Below are 16,361 nucleotides of genomic sequence, written 5' to 3' on the forward strand. Positions count from 1 at the left end.
GCGTTTTTTTTATGTTGCTAGGCTGTCCTGTCAGTGTATTCAAACATTATAGCGCCAGCCATCTGTAATCTTTGGTTTGCCACTAAGTAATAACTGTCATATTTACATTTATCTGACGCTTTTATCCAAAGCAACTTACAATTGCTATACATGTCAGAGGTCTGGAGCAACTAGGGGTTAAGTGTCTTGCTCAGGGACACAATGGTGGATGTCTCACACTATAGTAACAGCAACTTGATCACAGCTCACAGTCTGAGTCTTTTGTTGCTAAAAACATCAGCCAAACGGAGGGCGCCTGCTCTGGCACTGTTTGAGGGTGAGAGGTGAACAAGGGAGATCCGTGTGGGCACATGAGACCCTCAGAAAGAGGAGACACCGCTGGTCGGAACACCAGCTGGTCCAGGAGCTTCGTCTTAATGTTCAAGGATTATTTTGGGTTGAGTGGGGCCAGTTTGTTGCAGTCTCTGGACAATCCAAGCAACTGTAAACATCCTCCACCACAACTGAGGGTCTCTCCTTTCATTAGATTTCATCTTCATGCAATCAGAGCGCTCCTACGAAAACGCAAGACGCCCAAAATGTCTGATGTACCTCCTCTGCCAGAAGAAGACTTTCAGTCAAGCTTCATCTTTTGGTTAATTTCCTATAACTTAACCACCATACATACATACATACATATATATATATATATGGATGTATTGATTTCAAGTCTTGAGTAACATCACAGAGAAAATGTAAAGATTTTCTTAAAGGTGAATAATGGGGTAAGGGTTAAATCCACCAGTCTGATCGGCTGTCCTTTTGTGAGCAAACATGTGATTAATCACCTGATCACTTGATAGCTGCTCATAAAGGTCACTTCTACCTTGCAGTAAGGAGTGAGATGCTTGATAAATGTCTCATTCACTGTTTTTATTCGTAAATTAGAGGCTTTTTGAATGTAACAAATTAGCAAAGAAAAGAACAATCTAACCAGCTAATGAACAACTTGACTGATTTACTGACTCACTAACCGACTAACCAGCCAGCAAACAGCCTGCAAACGCAACCAAGAGAGACGCAGTGAGAAGTAATGAAAGAAAGTGGAGAGACATTTAGACAAAGTGAGAGACATTTTCTCTGAGAGCTTCCAGTTAGTTTCATTTCTGTAATAGCAGCACACACACACACAAACAAAACATACCTAGCACACACACATGCAGACAGCGCTGTTGATTGTGTATTGCCTGTTTGTTTATTAGCTTGCTGATTGAGCGGCTCTGCCTTCCTCAGATTGGATGACCTTTCCAGATCCTTCCGCCGAGTCCGCTAAGTAGATCGGACGGCGAACGCGACGGAGGGACACTTTACTCAGATTGTTACCGAATGAGAAAAAAAGCAGGCGGTTATATGTGTGTGTGTGTGTGTGTGTCGCTGTTTGTACACACTCACTCTGCCTTCATTGGTTCAATTGAAGCCTCATCTCCATATAGTTTGTATGCAATTACATCAGAGCGGCGCGCTGAGTGCCTCTATATGATTGTGTCTGGATACTGAGTGCGACTAGCTGCATGTGTGTGTGAAGGATAATTTGAGAGAAAGTGCAGCGATTCATGCTCAATGTGTGAATGTGTGTGTATATTTTATTTTTGTGTGTGTGGCTTTATGGGAACATTTGTGCAGGCTTGAGAGGTATGTGTGTATGAGAGGCAATTTGTGCCAGAGAAAAGCTGTTCATGCTAAATGTGCATGTGTGTGTGTGTGGGGTGGGGGGTTTATGGGTAATTTCTGTTAGCGAAATGTGTGAGAAATTGGAGTGTGTGCGTATATACATTTATATGCATATACATGTACGTGTGTGTGTGTGTGTGTGTGTGTCAGTCGAGATGAGTGTGCAGGATAAGCGTGGAGTGAGTTTTCTAGTGGCTTGTTGGTGGCTCCCGGGGCTTTAAAGGGCACGTCCGTCAAAACATGGCACAGCCGAATCTCATTCACCTGCAGTGAACAGATGAGAGGAACATGATCTCACACACACACACACACACACACACACCCTCTGTTCACTTTCAGAGGACAAAAAGTAGATGACAAAGGTTGTAGACATCACAATAAGATTGTTTACTGTGTAGCTTTACCTTGATTCTGCTCATCTGTTGTAACATAACTTAATGAATGACATGTGAAGGGTACTTTCATCATAAATATAACTACTCTAAAGCTCATTTCGTTTTATGATGTTCTCCCTGTTCCGTAGTTGTGATGGTCGCAACCTTTAGTGTGGGAAAATATATTATTATATTGTCGGTGCTGGAGTCAACGCTTCATCAAAAGCATTACTTTTACTTGGAGCCTTATAATGGATTTTAAATGTAAAGTCTGTCCTGTGGGCGGTGCTAAAGGTAAAGGTCATGGGTCATTAAAATCAAAAGGGGATGCTCAGGCAATGCCACGCCAGTCTGCTTGTTGGATGATGTTGAAATTTCTGGTGCACAAGTTAAACTTTTGGTCTGATGTCAATTTACAAAAATAAAAACTCCTAAATTGATAAATTTCTTTTGATTGCAGCTTCCGCAGCTTCTGTGTTGGTGAAACCAATCATACTGTAACTACTGACTGATTAGAGCACAATAAAACAAATAAACAAACAAAAAACATAACAAGGAATCAGGTAACACGAACACAGTCTCAGGATAAATAAGGAGGTGGTCAGGAGGGTACCTGATTTATTTTATCAAGATCATGAATATCCACAGTATGTCGAGTGACTGAATCCTGTATGTCCTTCTCCTTGTCTTCCAGGCTGAGCTGATCTCCAGTCAGTGTGAAGCCCAGCGAGCTGCCCTGGAGCAGATGGCCATCAAACTGAGCAGCCTGCAGTATCCCTCACCTGCCAGCAGGCGGCACTACAGCCAGCTGGCCAGGAACAACAGGTAAACACACAACAGACGAGGACAGAATATATACTTCTACGTCGAGTCTACGCCGTAGCCGATGGCGTTGGCTAGAACCCTGCTCGGGACTGTTTTCTTAATCCCGCTCCCAATGATTTTGTGACCATTACCGCCTGCTCCCGCTACATGTGTGTTCCACTCCCACCCGGTCTCGATAAACTTTGGTCATGGTCTTGACTTGGTCTCTGTTTGGGCACTGAAACAGACATGTTGTGGCTGAAGATGATCGATGTTAAGCAGCAGTTACTTTTAGTGAAATTACTAAAATGCTGAAACGAGACAAGGCGTCGGAGTAGATGGAATGTACGACCCTTGAACCGGTCGAGGCGGAAGAAGGACACGGTTGAAATACATAGGAGGAAATACAATGCTTCCAAGCTGGCCAATCACAGTTCTTGTTGTCTGCGTCGCTGCTACATGTAGTTAAATTTTTGGGGAGTTGCACATCAGGCTACTGCGTAGGTTTAAATTGACCTTAAGTAAACTTGTTGACACAGTGACCAGGACAGTGTGTGGAGAAAAACTGGATACTGTATTCCAAATTAGCATTCATTCATTTTAATAAAAAGTTGCTCGCTGGGCAAAAGGTTCACTCTAGTGCTCCTGGAGCATGAGCACCAGCACGGCTTCCTGTTGGCTTACTGCACACATGAAAGGAATTACGTTGTAGCCCATGTAGACTTTCCAGATGTGTTCGAACTGAACTGATCAAATCATCAAAGTCTTTTTGGGTGTTTGTGAAGCTCAGTGTGTCAGAGTGCCAATTTGTCCAGAGCACACTGAGTTAAACTTTCCCACACCCTAACAACGATTTCTGTTGCTGTGATATCGTCTCAATGTAAAGTCTGTTGGAGGGGTCGGTGGCTTCAGGGGGAGAGACACAAACACACATGTGCAGTGCAAAAACCAGGAAGCAAATTGGGAAGAAACTGAGTGAGCAACTTTAACAGGAGTGAGCAGGCACCATCTTGTTCTTGTTCAGGGCAGTGGTGGCTTTTAGATGGGAGAAAGCGAGTGGAAGTTCTTGTTCTTCTCTCATTACACCATCGCTGCGGTGCCTTTGAGCGAGACCTGTAACTCCCAACAACTGTTCCTTTGCGGCTTCCAGGTGTGAATGTGCAGGACTGTACAATATATCCTTGGCCGATGCCCTCAATCACAAGTATGTTCTCTGTGCGCGCAACCATCAGACAGCATCGATAAATAATAGAACAGACGAGTAGAATAAAATACAATGGAAGAGACAAAAAGTACCGGATGATTATTCTCCGTTACGATGAGAAAATCACCCCGACAGAAGAAGAAGAAGAAGGAATACACAGCGACATGTGACACACACAGCTGAATGTAATCATGCACACACAGAGTTTGAGTGTTAACAGCAGTAATCTTGTGTGGCCAGGCTCGGCGCGGCGAGCGGCGTCTTTGGTCACGCTGCCTGTCGGCGTTTCATCCGCTGCTTTGAGGAGCCTCCCTCCGTGGTTATCACTCACACGCAGGGCACACACACACACAATGTAAACATAAACACCACTGTATGCAAATGAAAATTGAGCTAAAGTTGCTCACTCTCAGTCTGTGTGTGTTTTGTTCTGGTGACTTTGCTGGTGTTGTCAGTGTGTCGTCACAGTGACTTACATGAAGGATGTCCTCACTCTCTCACACTCTCACACACACACACACTGTTTAAAGTGAGACTACAGTACATTAGCTGTCTCTGTGTGATTTAAATAAAATAAATATAAGTGGTTTCACACGCACAAATGTAAATGAAATACTCATTTTGTTCCTGTTTGTGTTTCTCAGTCCTCTGAGGTTGTAATGTTTCAGTAATTTACATTGGATGTGTTAGACACTAATTGGTTATTCATATATTAGCTGCTGCTCTTCAGATTCATGTGTGTGTGTGCAGTGCAGTGCAGTGGTGTGTGGGATGAGTTTCATATTAATTGGATGTTTCCGGTTTTTCTTTAGCTGCTGTGAGTTCAGCCCAGTTGAGATTTCTGGTTTTGGTTCAGTTGTAAAGAAAATGAAGGTCAGACTGAATTATTTACTGATCTCACACAAAATAATGCCACAAGAAATTAAAAATAAATGTACAATGGACACCTTTATTTTTATTAGTAATAAAGTAAAATAAATTGGTTTAATACATTAGAGTTTAATGGGGGGGGGTTTGTAATCACTACTAAATTAAGGAATTGTACCATTTTCATTATTATTGTTGAAATGTTATTAAAAATAATTTACATTTTAATAAAACTTAAACTTAAAAATATTAATAATCCAAACTGATGAACATGTTTTCTTATAGTTTGAGGGTATAAAAGTGAGAAAAAATTTAATGACTCCTCACGTAATCCTGTTTAGGATGAGCTATAACTAAATTTAAACTTATTATAAAATACATTAGAGAGTAAATGAATAATAATAATAAATGAATAAAGGAATGAGAAAATAAGTGAATGAATGAGTAAATGATTGAGTGATTAAATCATCGTTTTTTAAAATAAATGACAAAAAGAATTATAGTTAATAGTTAGTTAATTATATCAAATAACTGAATGTATATTGGATTGAAAGTGAATGAGTGAATAAGATATTAACTGTATTAGTGAGTAATTGAGTGAGTGAGTGAATTAATTTCTTATTAAATAATAAGAGAAACTAAGTGACTGAGTGAATGGACAGATGGATGAATAAGGGATGAATGCCTGGAGGATGTCAGCAGGTGCTCTGTGCTGACAGTTTTGTTGTTGTGCTTTTTGGTCTCTGTAGGAGTGAACTCATTAGAAGGAGTGAGTGAATGAGTGAATGGATGACAGCAGGAGGTGCTGTGCTGCTGCTCACTGACAGTTTGGTTTGAGAGTCTCTGTAGGATGAATCCATTAGACAAGACGAGTGTCAGTGAATCACCTCATAAATCCAACAGAGTCTCCGACTGAAAGGTGACGGCTGCCAATATGACTCATTCAACCTTTCACTCTATCATTTCATGCCCCTCTCCTCCCTCCCTCCTCTTCCTCACAATCCTCACCTCCTTCCTCATTTCTACTTCCCTTCATCTCTTTTCTTTCTCTCAACTTCTAGCCTTTTGTCTCTGTTTGCTTTTTTCCTTCTTCTCCTCTCCTCTTCGCACTCCTTTGCTCCATTTTCCTCTTTCTTCCACCTTTTTCTATTTGTTTTTCTTACTTTCCTCTCACTTCCCATCATCTCTTCCCCATATCCTACTTTTTCCATCTTTACCTGTCCTTCCCACTTCCCTTCCTTCCTCTCTTACCTTCTTTCCTCCTTCCTTCCTTCCCTCCCTCCTCCTCTCTCCTCTCCTCTTCCTCCCTCTCTTCGTCCTGCTCTACGGCGGATGATGAATTGGAGACAGTGGTTACAGCTGCTATCGCCGTGGCAGCAGCAGGCAGCAGAGAGGGAGAGAGAGAGTAGCAAGTATTAGGAAGTGATGAGAAGAGAGAGAGAGAGAAGTGAAAAGTGGAGGATGATGACAAATCCATCCATTTAAGCTTGATTGGAAAAACAATGCACCCACAGTTTACACTTTGCACCAAGACGTCTATTCTGAAACCTGTTCGTATTAAAACAAAGTTTGAAGTTTCAGTTTGAAGTAGTAGTAGTAATAATTATTATTATTATAATAAAAAATTAAAATAAAATAGTTAACTACGACCATAAGAGAGTAATCAATGGCCAATATAATGGTCACACTTTTAAATAAACGGTAGCGACCGAGGCTAAGCTTGCAAGTTTGCTAAAAGATTGTTAGCAGGCTTGTTAGCTTTGGGATATTTATTTTTCCTCTTAAAAAACATTTGATTGAGCAAAATGGTGTTCAGTGTGTAACAAAATGCTGGCTCCGGGTCATCATTTTATTCAGGGGTTTTACCAGAACAGGTTTTACATGTTTACACATTGCTGCAGCACCTCTTTTCACCCTGTGTTTTGAACGCTCCGTTTTGTCTTTGTTTGGAGTTGAGATGACTACGAGCCAATCAGAAGCAGAGTAGGGAGGGTCCTGAAAAGCAAGGTAACGTGGTCCAAAACAAAGCCGCTTCAGCCGGTAAGCATTGCTTCGGTACAGCTGTACATGTTTGAGCCCGAGTCTGATCCCGAAACAAATACAGCGTCTTCTAGACATGGCGATACCACTAACTCCACTCCAGGGCTTTTCCTGGCTCAGAATGACTTCACGCGACAGTAAGCAATCCAATCTGTGTACCATAGTGTTTTTAGCTGATGCTAATTTGCAACACCCCTCCCTAGAAGAAATAAAACATTTCAACAGTGAGGACAAAAAAGTATAGTACAATACATTACAGTAAAACACAAGATAAAAGGCGCAAACAATAAGTCATACTTACAGTTGTAGAGGTCGTAGAGTGAAATTGAGTTTTGTAACTCCCTTCTGCTGCATAGCAGACAATAAACATTAATAAAGACTCAATTATGTAAAAAAGGTAAACAGAAATAAACTGTCATCATTGGAGCAGTGCTGAGGATGAATTAGAGTTTAAGAGTCTGATAGCTTTGGGGGGAAAAGCTGCTCTGCAGTCTGGTGGTGCGGCAGCAGAAACTTCTATGTCTCTTCCCAGAAGGCAGCAGGGTGAACAGGCTGTGGCTGGATGATTACTGTCCTTTAGTATCCTTTGGGCTCTGCGTAGGCACCTCACCTCACCGATATCACTGATGCTCGGGAGATGGGTACCAGTGATCTTCTGAGCAGTTTTAATCACCCGCTGCAGAGCCCTCCACTCCTGAGTCGTGCACATCCCATGTTGATGTTTCCAGACAGGATGCTTTCTGATGCTCCTCTGTAAAAGCTGACAAGAACTTGGTGTGGGAATTTGGCCTTCTTAAGCCTCCTCAAGAAATACAGTTGTTTCTGAGCTTTCTTCACCAGCGTGGAGATGTGAGACGACCATGTCAGGTTCTCTGTGATGCTGATTCCCTGGAACCTGAAACTGTTCGCCTGCTCCACCTCAGCACCGCTGATGTAGACAGGAGTGTGTGTCTTTATCTCCTTCTTCCTAAAATCAACAATCAGCTCCTTGGTTTTGCTGACGTTGAGCAGTAGGTCGTTCTCTGACCACCACTCTGCAAGATTATGAGTTTCCTCCTGATATGAAGTCTCATCGTTGTTTGAAATTTGCAGATGACGGTGGTATCGTCCACAAACTTCACAACAGAGTTGTCTTCATGTCGGGCGATGCCTTTCATGGGGGAGATTATGTTGAATGCTGAGCTGAAATCCACAAACAGCGTTCTCATTTCCTGAGTCTTGCTCAGGGACACATTGGTGGATATTTCGCAGTGGGAGATGAACCCGGGTGTCCCACACCGAAGGCATGCGTCTCATCGCCACCCATATAACAATTAACAATTATAACAATTTTAATAAAATAACAAGAAGCTTCTGGAAAATACAAACAAATTTTGGTTTGAACCAGAAAGATGAAGCTCCTTCATACCCTCCCTGAAAATCCTATTTTTGCTGAACTGCTGCAGTCATGTAGAAGCAAACTCCAGGCTTTGTCAGCAGGCCATGACATCACTGCTGGGTGTGGCTCCAGGTTCAGCAGAGCCCACTGGAGATGGGATTCAACCTGATGATGACGAGGTCTCACAAAACCCACCTCAAACCTATGTACATGTACTTCAATTACATTTTGAAAAATTAAAACTTAATTCTCACTTTGAGAAATGTCTGTATGACTAGTGTAGATGATATATGATATGATAGATATGTTTTTTCATATATTTAGATTTGCACAAATTCACATGATACCCGCTACATTTTATTATACCCGGTGTTGACTGGAATTAGGACGAGTTAGAAATAAATAATAGATTCTTCTAATTCAAATTTCCTCAAGTGACTAAATGTCAGAACGGCTCACCGTAACACTCCCACACGCTCCGTCAGCGCTGCGTGACAGAAAGCGAACCTGACACTTCAAACGCTCTGCAACTGTCCCGGTGTCGAACGCAGCCCTGCAGTGCCGCCACATCGCTCCTTCCTCTCCGTTTTGTCTGTTTTCTCGTCTTCCACCCCCCGAGAGATCCTGTTTTACAAAGCGTTTAGTTAACATTAGTGTGAGAACAAGACGGAAACGGGGGAGAGGAGGGGAGGAAGGGGGGAGTGGAAAAAAACGACAAACGACAAGAGAAAACAATCTGTGCGAGTGTTGTATCTGCTTCATCTGTCTGAGTCAGTAAAGGGCCGCTCTGCTCGTCGCATAATGAGGAACGCCGCCTCGGGGGAAGGAAGCAGCGCTCGCTTCCTTTGCTTTCGTCTTCCCTGTTTAGTTTTATTTTATTGAGAATCACTTGCAGTGGAGGACAAGAGGGTGTGAGGAGAGAAAAGTAGTGAGACTAGGAAAACGATGGAGGAGATGAAGGGGGAAGAGCAGGTGGGGTGAGGTTGCTTGATTTTGTGTTTCGTTTTAATGTAGTTTTTCGCACCTTTTTTCGCTAAGAACAGAAAGAGGAGTTAAGAGACAGAAGAGGGGAAACATGTCCTTACACGTTTGCAATGGGAGGGTATTTTTTCTTAAGGACAAAGTAAGGACATTCTTAGAAAGTGAAGACAGTTTGGAAGGCATCTTTGTACTTTTTGGAAAGTGAGGAGATTTTACAGGGTGAGGATATTTTGGAAAGTAATGATATTTGACAAGAAGATGTTTTAGAAGGTCGTGGGTTTGAACATCGGTCGTCCCGGCCTTTCTGTGTGGAGTTTGCATGTTTGGTTCTCTCCGGGTGCTCCGGCTTCCTCCCACCATCCAAAGACATGCGGGCGAGGTTAATTGGTGTCTCTGTACTGTCCTTAGGTGCGAGTGTGACTGGTTGTCTATCTATGTGTGGCCCTGCGATGGACTTGGCGACCTGTCAAGGGTGTGCCCCGCCTTTTGACTGATGTTAGCTGGGATTGGCTCCAGCGACCCTGTACACTGGATAAGCATTTGATGATAGATGGATGGATGAAAATAAGTTTTCAGCAAGTGAGGACAGTGTTTGGCATTTTTAAGGGTTAAGACTTAGTTTTAGGGTTAAGGTTGGGGCTAGGGAATTATGGGTATTATATTGACAAATAAAAGTCCAGTTTGTTTGTGTCTACATGTTTTAATGTAGTTTTTTTGTGAGGAATAAAAAGAGGAGTTAAGAGACAGAAGAGGAGAAACGGCAATTTTGTACTTTTTGGAAAGTAGGACATTTTTAAGGGTGAGGTTATTTTGGAATTTATTGACATTTGACAAGAAGATGTTTTAGGATGAATGTAAATGAGTTTTAAGTAAGGGAGGACAGTTTTGGAAAATGTTAACTTTTTGTGAAAGAATTTATGAAAAGTATTGTGTTTTTTGAAAACGCCAGAGGATATATTCTCTTTTTGTTAGGCTTTTTGAGCGTAAAGACACTGTTTTAGGATTATATAGGAATTATGGTTATTATATTGACATAATAAAGTACATGTTTGTGTGTACATGTTTTAATGGAGTTTTTTGCACCTTTTCATGAGGGGTTAAGAAACAGGAGGGTATTTTCGTAAGTAAGGACATTCTTAGACAGTAAAGACAGTTTGGACGGCAGTTACCTTTGTGGACATTTTGGAAAATGAGGGCTTTTTACAGGGTGAGAATATTTTAGAAAGTATTGTGTTTTTTTAAAACTACGGAAAATATTTTCTCTTCTTCAAAGGCTTTTTGAGGGTTAAGAATTAGTTTTAGGGTTAAAGTTGGGGGCTAGGGAATTATGGGTATTATATTGACATAAAAGTACAAACATGTTTGTGTTCAGGCTAGTAAATGCGTTTACTCACTCAAACGTGAATCCCATTTGAATCAAAATGAAACAGAGATGTAAGTGGTTATTTCTCTCTATTCTTGTATCTATAATTTCATTCATAGTTTACCCTCTCTACTTTGATGGCCCGTGAAGTTGCTGTCTATGTGTGTGTGTTTTGTGTGTTTGTATACTTGTATTCTGGGAAAATGTGTGTGTATACATGTGATTATTATAAGTAGGCGTATTTGGGTTGTTTTGTATATTTGAGTCTTTGTTTTGTGTGTGTGTGCTTTAAAAAGTGAGTTTTTATGTGTGTTTGTGTTGTCGTGAGAGAGCTGTCAAACTGTCGACGGCGGCGACCGGAGATTTCCAAACAATTTCACTGCTAATGTTGAGAAGCATGTTGGCGATCCCCTCCGAGACCAAAAACCACCGAATATATAAATAATAAACACACACACACTCACTCACACACCTTAACAAAACGTCTGACAGTAATGTGTGTGTTTGAGCAATCGGCCCCTGTTCCAGCAGCATAAATATTTGATGTGATCCTGTGTCGAGGAGGAGGAGGAGGAGGTGAGAGGACGAGGGAGGAGGAGGGTGAGAGTGGGAGGGGTGAGGCGGAAAGGGGACTCTGGAGGAGGGAGGGAGGGTGAGGGAAAATACTGTGGGGAAGATAAAAGGAGGAAGGAAGAGTTAGAGGAGGTGAACAGAGAATGTGGACAATATGAGGGAATGTGGGAGGGAGAGCAATGACAGGGTGAGTAGGAAATTGAGAAGGAAAGAAGAATGAGGAGGAGGTGAAACGAAAGCTGATAGGTGGGGGTGAAATGTGGAAAAGGGAGGAGGAGGATGGATGTGGGATGAAGCAGGAAGTGGAGAAGGAGGTGAATGAGAAATGCCCTAGGATCAAAATGACCCTCTGGACAATCTCTCCTTGCAGCAGCCTGGTGGAGTCTGTTCGTCAGGAGAATTCAGCCTCCCTGATGGATCCTCTATTCACCCTCGATCTCCTTACGCCTAAAGTCCACTTACTCTGGCTACGGCGCGTTGCAGCTGCGCCGCGGTTGCCGGAGGTAATCGCGGCCATTATAGTTAATGCTTATGAGACCACCAGAAGCGGCTCTCCGCTGTGCAGAGAGTAGTTAGCAGGTCTGTTTGTGACGGAAGCCGTGTCAAGCAGAACAGAGCAGATTGAACTGGGCAGACAGGGAACGGCATAGAGAATCCAGTAAATTTTCAAAATAAAACACCGTGCGGAGACTCCCGATTGTAAAACAACAATGAACACTATTAAAACAGACACAAAAAGAAACCATTTAACTACGTAACCTACTTAACCATAGAAAAAGCACAGACAGCAAACACTAATGACCTAATCAACAAAATCTAAGCATGTCCGCAAAATCAGGCAGACAAAACGCTCTGATTCTGAAATACTCCTTGTGGCATATGCAGCCGGAAGTTGACGGAAGAAAACGGGGTCACAGAGAGCCGCGAAGAAGGTAGTGGAAGCATTAAAACAACAAATTAATTACAAGTCAATAACCTGGTCCGCTGCTGAAACGCTTCTGAGACGCTACCAGTGGACGCGCAGCTGTAACATGCCGTAGCCGGAGTCAGTGGACCATTTTGGTTTGGTTGTATTTGGTTTGTCTTTAGTTTAATTTCTCCTTAAGATGGAAGTACAACAGAATGGAAGTACAATAATTTGAAGTTAAAATGTGTTGTTTCCACCGCTTTGTCCTTCATCATTGACATTTGAGGTATAGTTGCAGTTCAGTTAAGAGTCGTGTTAAGCCCAACCACATCAGAAATGTTTATAGCTCTTCCGAAGTGTCTGTCTCGAAGGCGGGGTGAAAATCCAGCCATCATAGAGACGCTGTGATTGTTTAACTGTGGGCATCATGACAGTCCTTCCTGGAAGACATTCATAGTGTTGCTTTGGGCGTACACATAAATAGTAACAGAAGTACAGTTGCAAGAAAAAGTATGTCAGCCTTTTGGAATTTCATGGTTTTCTGCATAAATTTGTCATAAAATATGATCTGATCTTCATCTAAGTAAATGGTACTGACAAATATAATGTGTCTAAAATATAACACAAAATAAATTCTGACCCCTCGTGTCAACATTCAAAATGGCAGTGAAAAAAGTAACAGGTTGACCGACCCCCCCCCCCCCCCTTCGGCAGCAATAACCTCAACCAGGCGCTTCCTGTAACTGTGGATCAGACCTGCACTTCATTCAGTAGGAATTTTAGCCCGTTCTTCCTGGCAGAACTGCTTTAGCGCCGTCATATTCTTTGGAGGCCTCATGCGTACGGCTTTCTTCTAGTCATTCCATAGCGCCTCTTTAGGGGTGGGGTCTGGGCTCTGACTTGGCCACTCCAAAAGGCGGATTTTGTTCTGTTCGTCCAAATAGTTCAATCATCAGTCCACAAAACATTTTGCAAATACCGCTGTGGAGTGTCAGTGTGCTCTTTTGCAAACGTCAGGCGTGCAGCAATGTTCTTTTTAGTAAGCAGCTGCTTCCTTCGTGGCGTCCCGCTGCAGATACCCTGCTTGTTGAATGTTTTATGTATTGTAGACTCATGCGTGAACGGAGATGTTAGCCAGTGGCTGTCATTCGGGGTTGTCTCTTTACCTCATTGATCAGTCTTCATTGTGCTCTTGGCACCCACTTCTTGGTAGAGTAGCAACAGTCCCAAAGTGTCTCCATTTGTAGAATCTTTGCCTAACTGTAGACTGGTGACTTTCTAAAGTCTTTGAAATCACTTTGTAAGCTTTGCCAGCTTTATGTAAATCAACAATTCTCTACCGAAGAGCCTCTGAAAGCTCTTTTTGGCGAGGCATGGCTCACATAAGCGTGTGCTTCTTTTGCAGAGCTTACTCCAAAAGTTTGAGGAGTTTTTAATCAGTCAAAGTAGCTGTAGTCCACACCTCCAAACTCGAGACTCCAGGTGTGTTAAAACCTGAGCTTTTTTGAGGTCGTTAACTCAAGGGTTCACATACTTTTTCCACAAGCACTATGAGGTTTTTTTGATTGTTCTCAATGAAGACCTGAGGGATTATTTTGTGTTATTATTTTAGACAGATAATATTTGTCAATACCTTTGACTTAGATGAAGATCAGATCACATTTTATGACAAATTTATTCAGAAAACCATGAAATTCCAAAAGGCTTACAAACTTTTTCTTGCCACTGTAGTCTAATGCCTCATGCAGACTACACGAATTTTAGCGTCGGCCGATGGCCTTTCCGCTCAAACTACACAACTTGCCGTCATGTGACTGAAGTCTTCACACTGATCGGTGACTGATCAGTGACAGGAGGTCACACACTACGCGAGCTGACAAGGACACCCTATGTCACGTGAAATGTGAAACTGGAAATGACGCAAACCTGCACAGGAAACAGCTGTTGTTTGTTGTTATAAAGATGGCAATTATATGGGAGAAAAAATGAATTAGCACACCCAGGTAGCAGGGATCATCTGAGCTACAGAGAGAGCTGGAGGGGAGTAAAAAGTGTTTAGCAGAGAAAAAGTAGCTGTCTGCTCTCATTGGCTGGATCTGGATGTCAATTCGGCCGACTCTTCCAGATATTTGGCGTGCTAGATATCTGGCAGATGGCCGTTTTGATGCGTCATTGTGTAGTTCACACATAACGACTGCCGACCGCCGATCGATCGCTGATTTACCCCAGATCACAGCCTGACGGTCGCCGAGCTAAAAATCGTGTAGTGTGAACTATAGGCTTAAGGGATACGTGTTGTTGAGAGAATTTCAAAGCCTGGCTCCTTTCTCACCTCCACACTCTTTGACAACCTCCAGGGTGTGAAGTGGGTGTGAACGCCGCGTTGATGGTTTTGCAAAGTTACAGAAATTGCCGGACACAACTCTTTCTAACTGGACATCTGAAAGGTGTGGGGAGAAGCTGTTTGACCATCTGATACGAAGTTCTGAAGGAGTATACCGGCCCCTTAATAATCCTCATAACCACCTATTTCTGTATGAGCTCTTTGTGGCAGCGAAGAAGATAAATAAACACATAAGGTGTAAAGATTTGCTGTCAGTCAACACTTTCTTTTCCCTTAGCACTGATGATACAAGATAACGCCAAAACTGTTCAATGAAAGACAGTGAACACAAGACTGACTGGAACTAACTTGACCAAATGAACTGAACTACACGTACGAAAGTGACTTGTGACACTGTAGAACTGAAAATAAGCTGTTCAATATTCATGTGGAAAAGTTTGACTTGATTTTGTGTTTCAAAGGAGAGACCAAAACCAAAACCACGTCTCCACCGGACACTAATGCAGTAACCTTTGATTATCTGATTACTGCTTTTTTGTCAGCTGTATGTTTGGTTTACCTGTAAAAACTCGCAGAAGGAGCATCACAGGAAGTTGTGTCCGACGTCAGAAGCCAGTCGATGTAAATAAATTTTAGTTTCAGTTAAAACAGCAGCTTGAAAACGGATTTTCTGTCTGCTTTCTGCCTTCTCTTAGTCTGCCTTTATCTGTCAGAGTCTCTCTCTCTCAGCCGCATTCTTTATCAACATAACAAGATGCATATGTCTCTCATTGCCGCAGGACAAAACAATATTACAATAACACAAAAAACAATAACAGAAAGTAGAACATGTAGGACACAGCAAAATGAATAACAGGGAAAAAAAGATTGAATTACAACAATAATTCATCTTAATAATCTCTCTCACTGTCCTCAGTCTGCAGGAGTTTGAGGCAGAGTACCAGGAGCTCTGGGATTGGCTGATGGACATGGATGCCATGGTAACGGACAGCCACCAGCTGATGATGTCAGAGGAGCAGAGACATCACCTCTTTAAGGTAAGACGAGCTCTGTAGTCTGTCTGTCTGAGGGAGTTTCTACCAACCAAGAATTCAAAGAATGGACTTGTGTTCTTGGGGGAACAAATTCTTGCTAGTCTTTCTTAGGAAAATTAACTCGCAATGACAGTTTGAGACGATGTGTTCTTGCCGGCATTGTTCAACCGGTTTGTTGTCCAGTACGGTTTAACTTACAAGGAATTTGCTTTGGTATTCTGGTGCATGAATAAGAATTATATAAAATAAAAGCAAATCAAAAGCAAGTACTATAACTACAACTTTACTGTACACTAACAATGTAATTTCTAAATTAATAAAGTAATAATAAATAGTAATAATAATGAAGATACTAGCTTAAAACTTTGCAAACTTTTTAATTTGCCATAAACAAGTCATACAACTGCCAATAATCAAAATCTACACGGTTGATTTCTCGCCTCAAAACTTCTCAGAAGTGTATTAATGACGTACGTTCTGTTGTCGGCCTCTCTCTCAGCTGCTTGCTGCCTCTCTCGCTTGAATGCTGAAATGAATGCTGGGATATCTGTGCTGTCAAGTTCACACAAGTTACCAACCGATGCGTCGTCGGTAAAATGAGCATGTTAAGAACACTTCTGTGAATTTGCCAAAATGCGAACTTGTGTATTGGGGCAGAACTTAGGCCACAAAAGAAGACGTTTCACAAGAACACAAGAGGTATAGACAAGAACCAGATAGAGAAAGGCCCTGTGACTCAGGAACCTCACAACACACAAATATATCCAACAACTTTCTTTCTA

At 42.1% G+C, this 16,361-nt stretch overlaps 1 protein-coding gene across 1 annotated transcript in view; it reads left to right on the plus strand.

Moving 5' to 3' along the window:
- The window catches only part of akap6 (A kinase (PRKA) anchor protein 6), a 235,522-nt gene that overhangs the window by 116,309 nt on the left and 102,852 nt on the right, over nt 1-16,361 (plus strand). The window contains exons 13-14 of the mRNA XM_038728683.1: nt 2,779-2,909; nt 15,462-15,582. Coding sequence (XP_038584611.1) covers nt 2,779-2,909; nt 15,462-15,582 — 252 coding nt within the window. The remainder of the gene's footprint in view (nt 1-2,778; nt 2,910-15,461; nt 15,583-16,361) is intronic.

This window comes from Micropterus salmoides, unplaced genomic scaffold (assembly GCF_014851395.1).
Source record: "Micropterus salmoides isolate LMB-PRFRI ecotype aquatic unplaced genomic scaffold, ASM1485139v1 Ms_hic_scaffold_19, whole genome shotgun sequence".
Classification (NCBI taxonomy): Eukaryota; Metazoa; Chordata; class Actinopteri; order Centrarchiformes; family Centrarchidae; genus Micropterus; species Micropterus salmoides.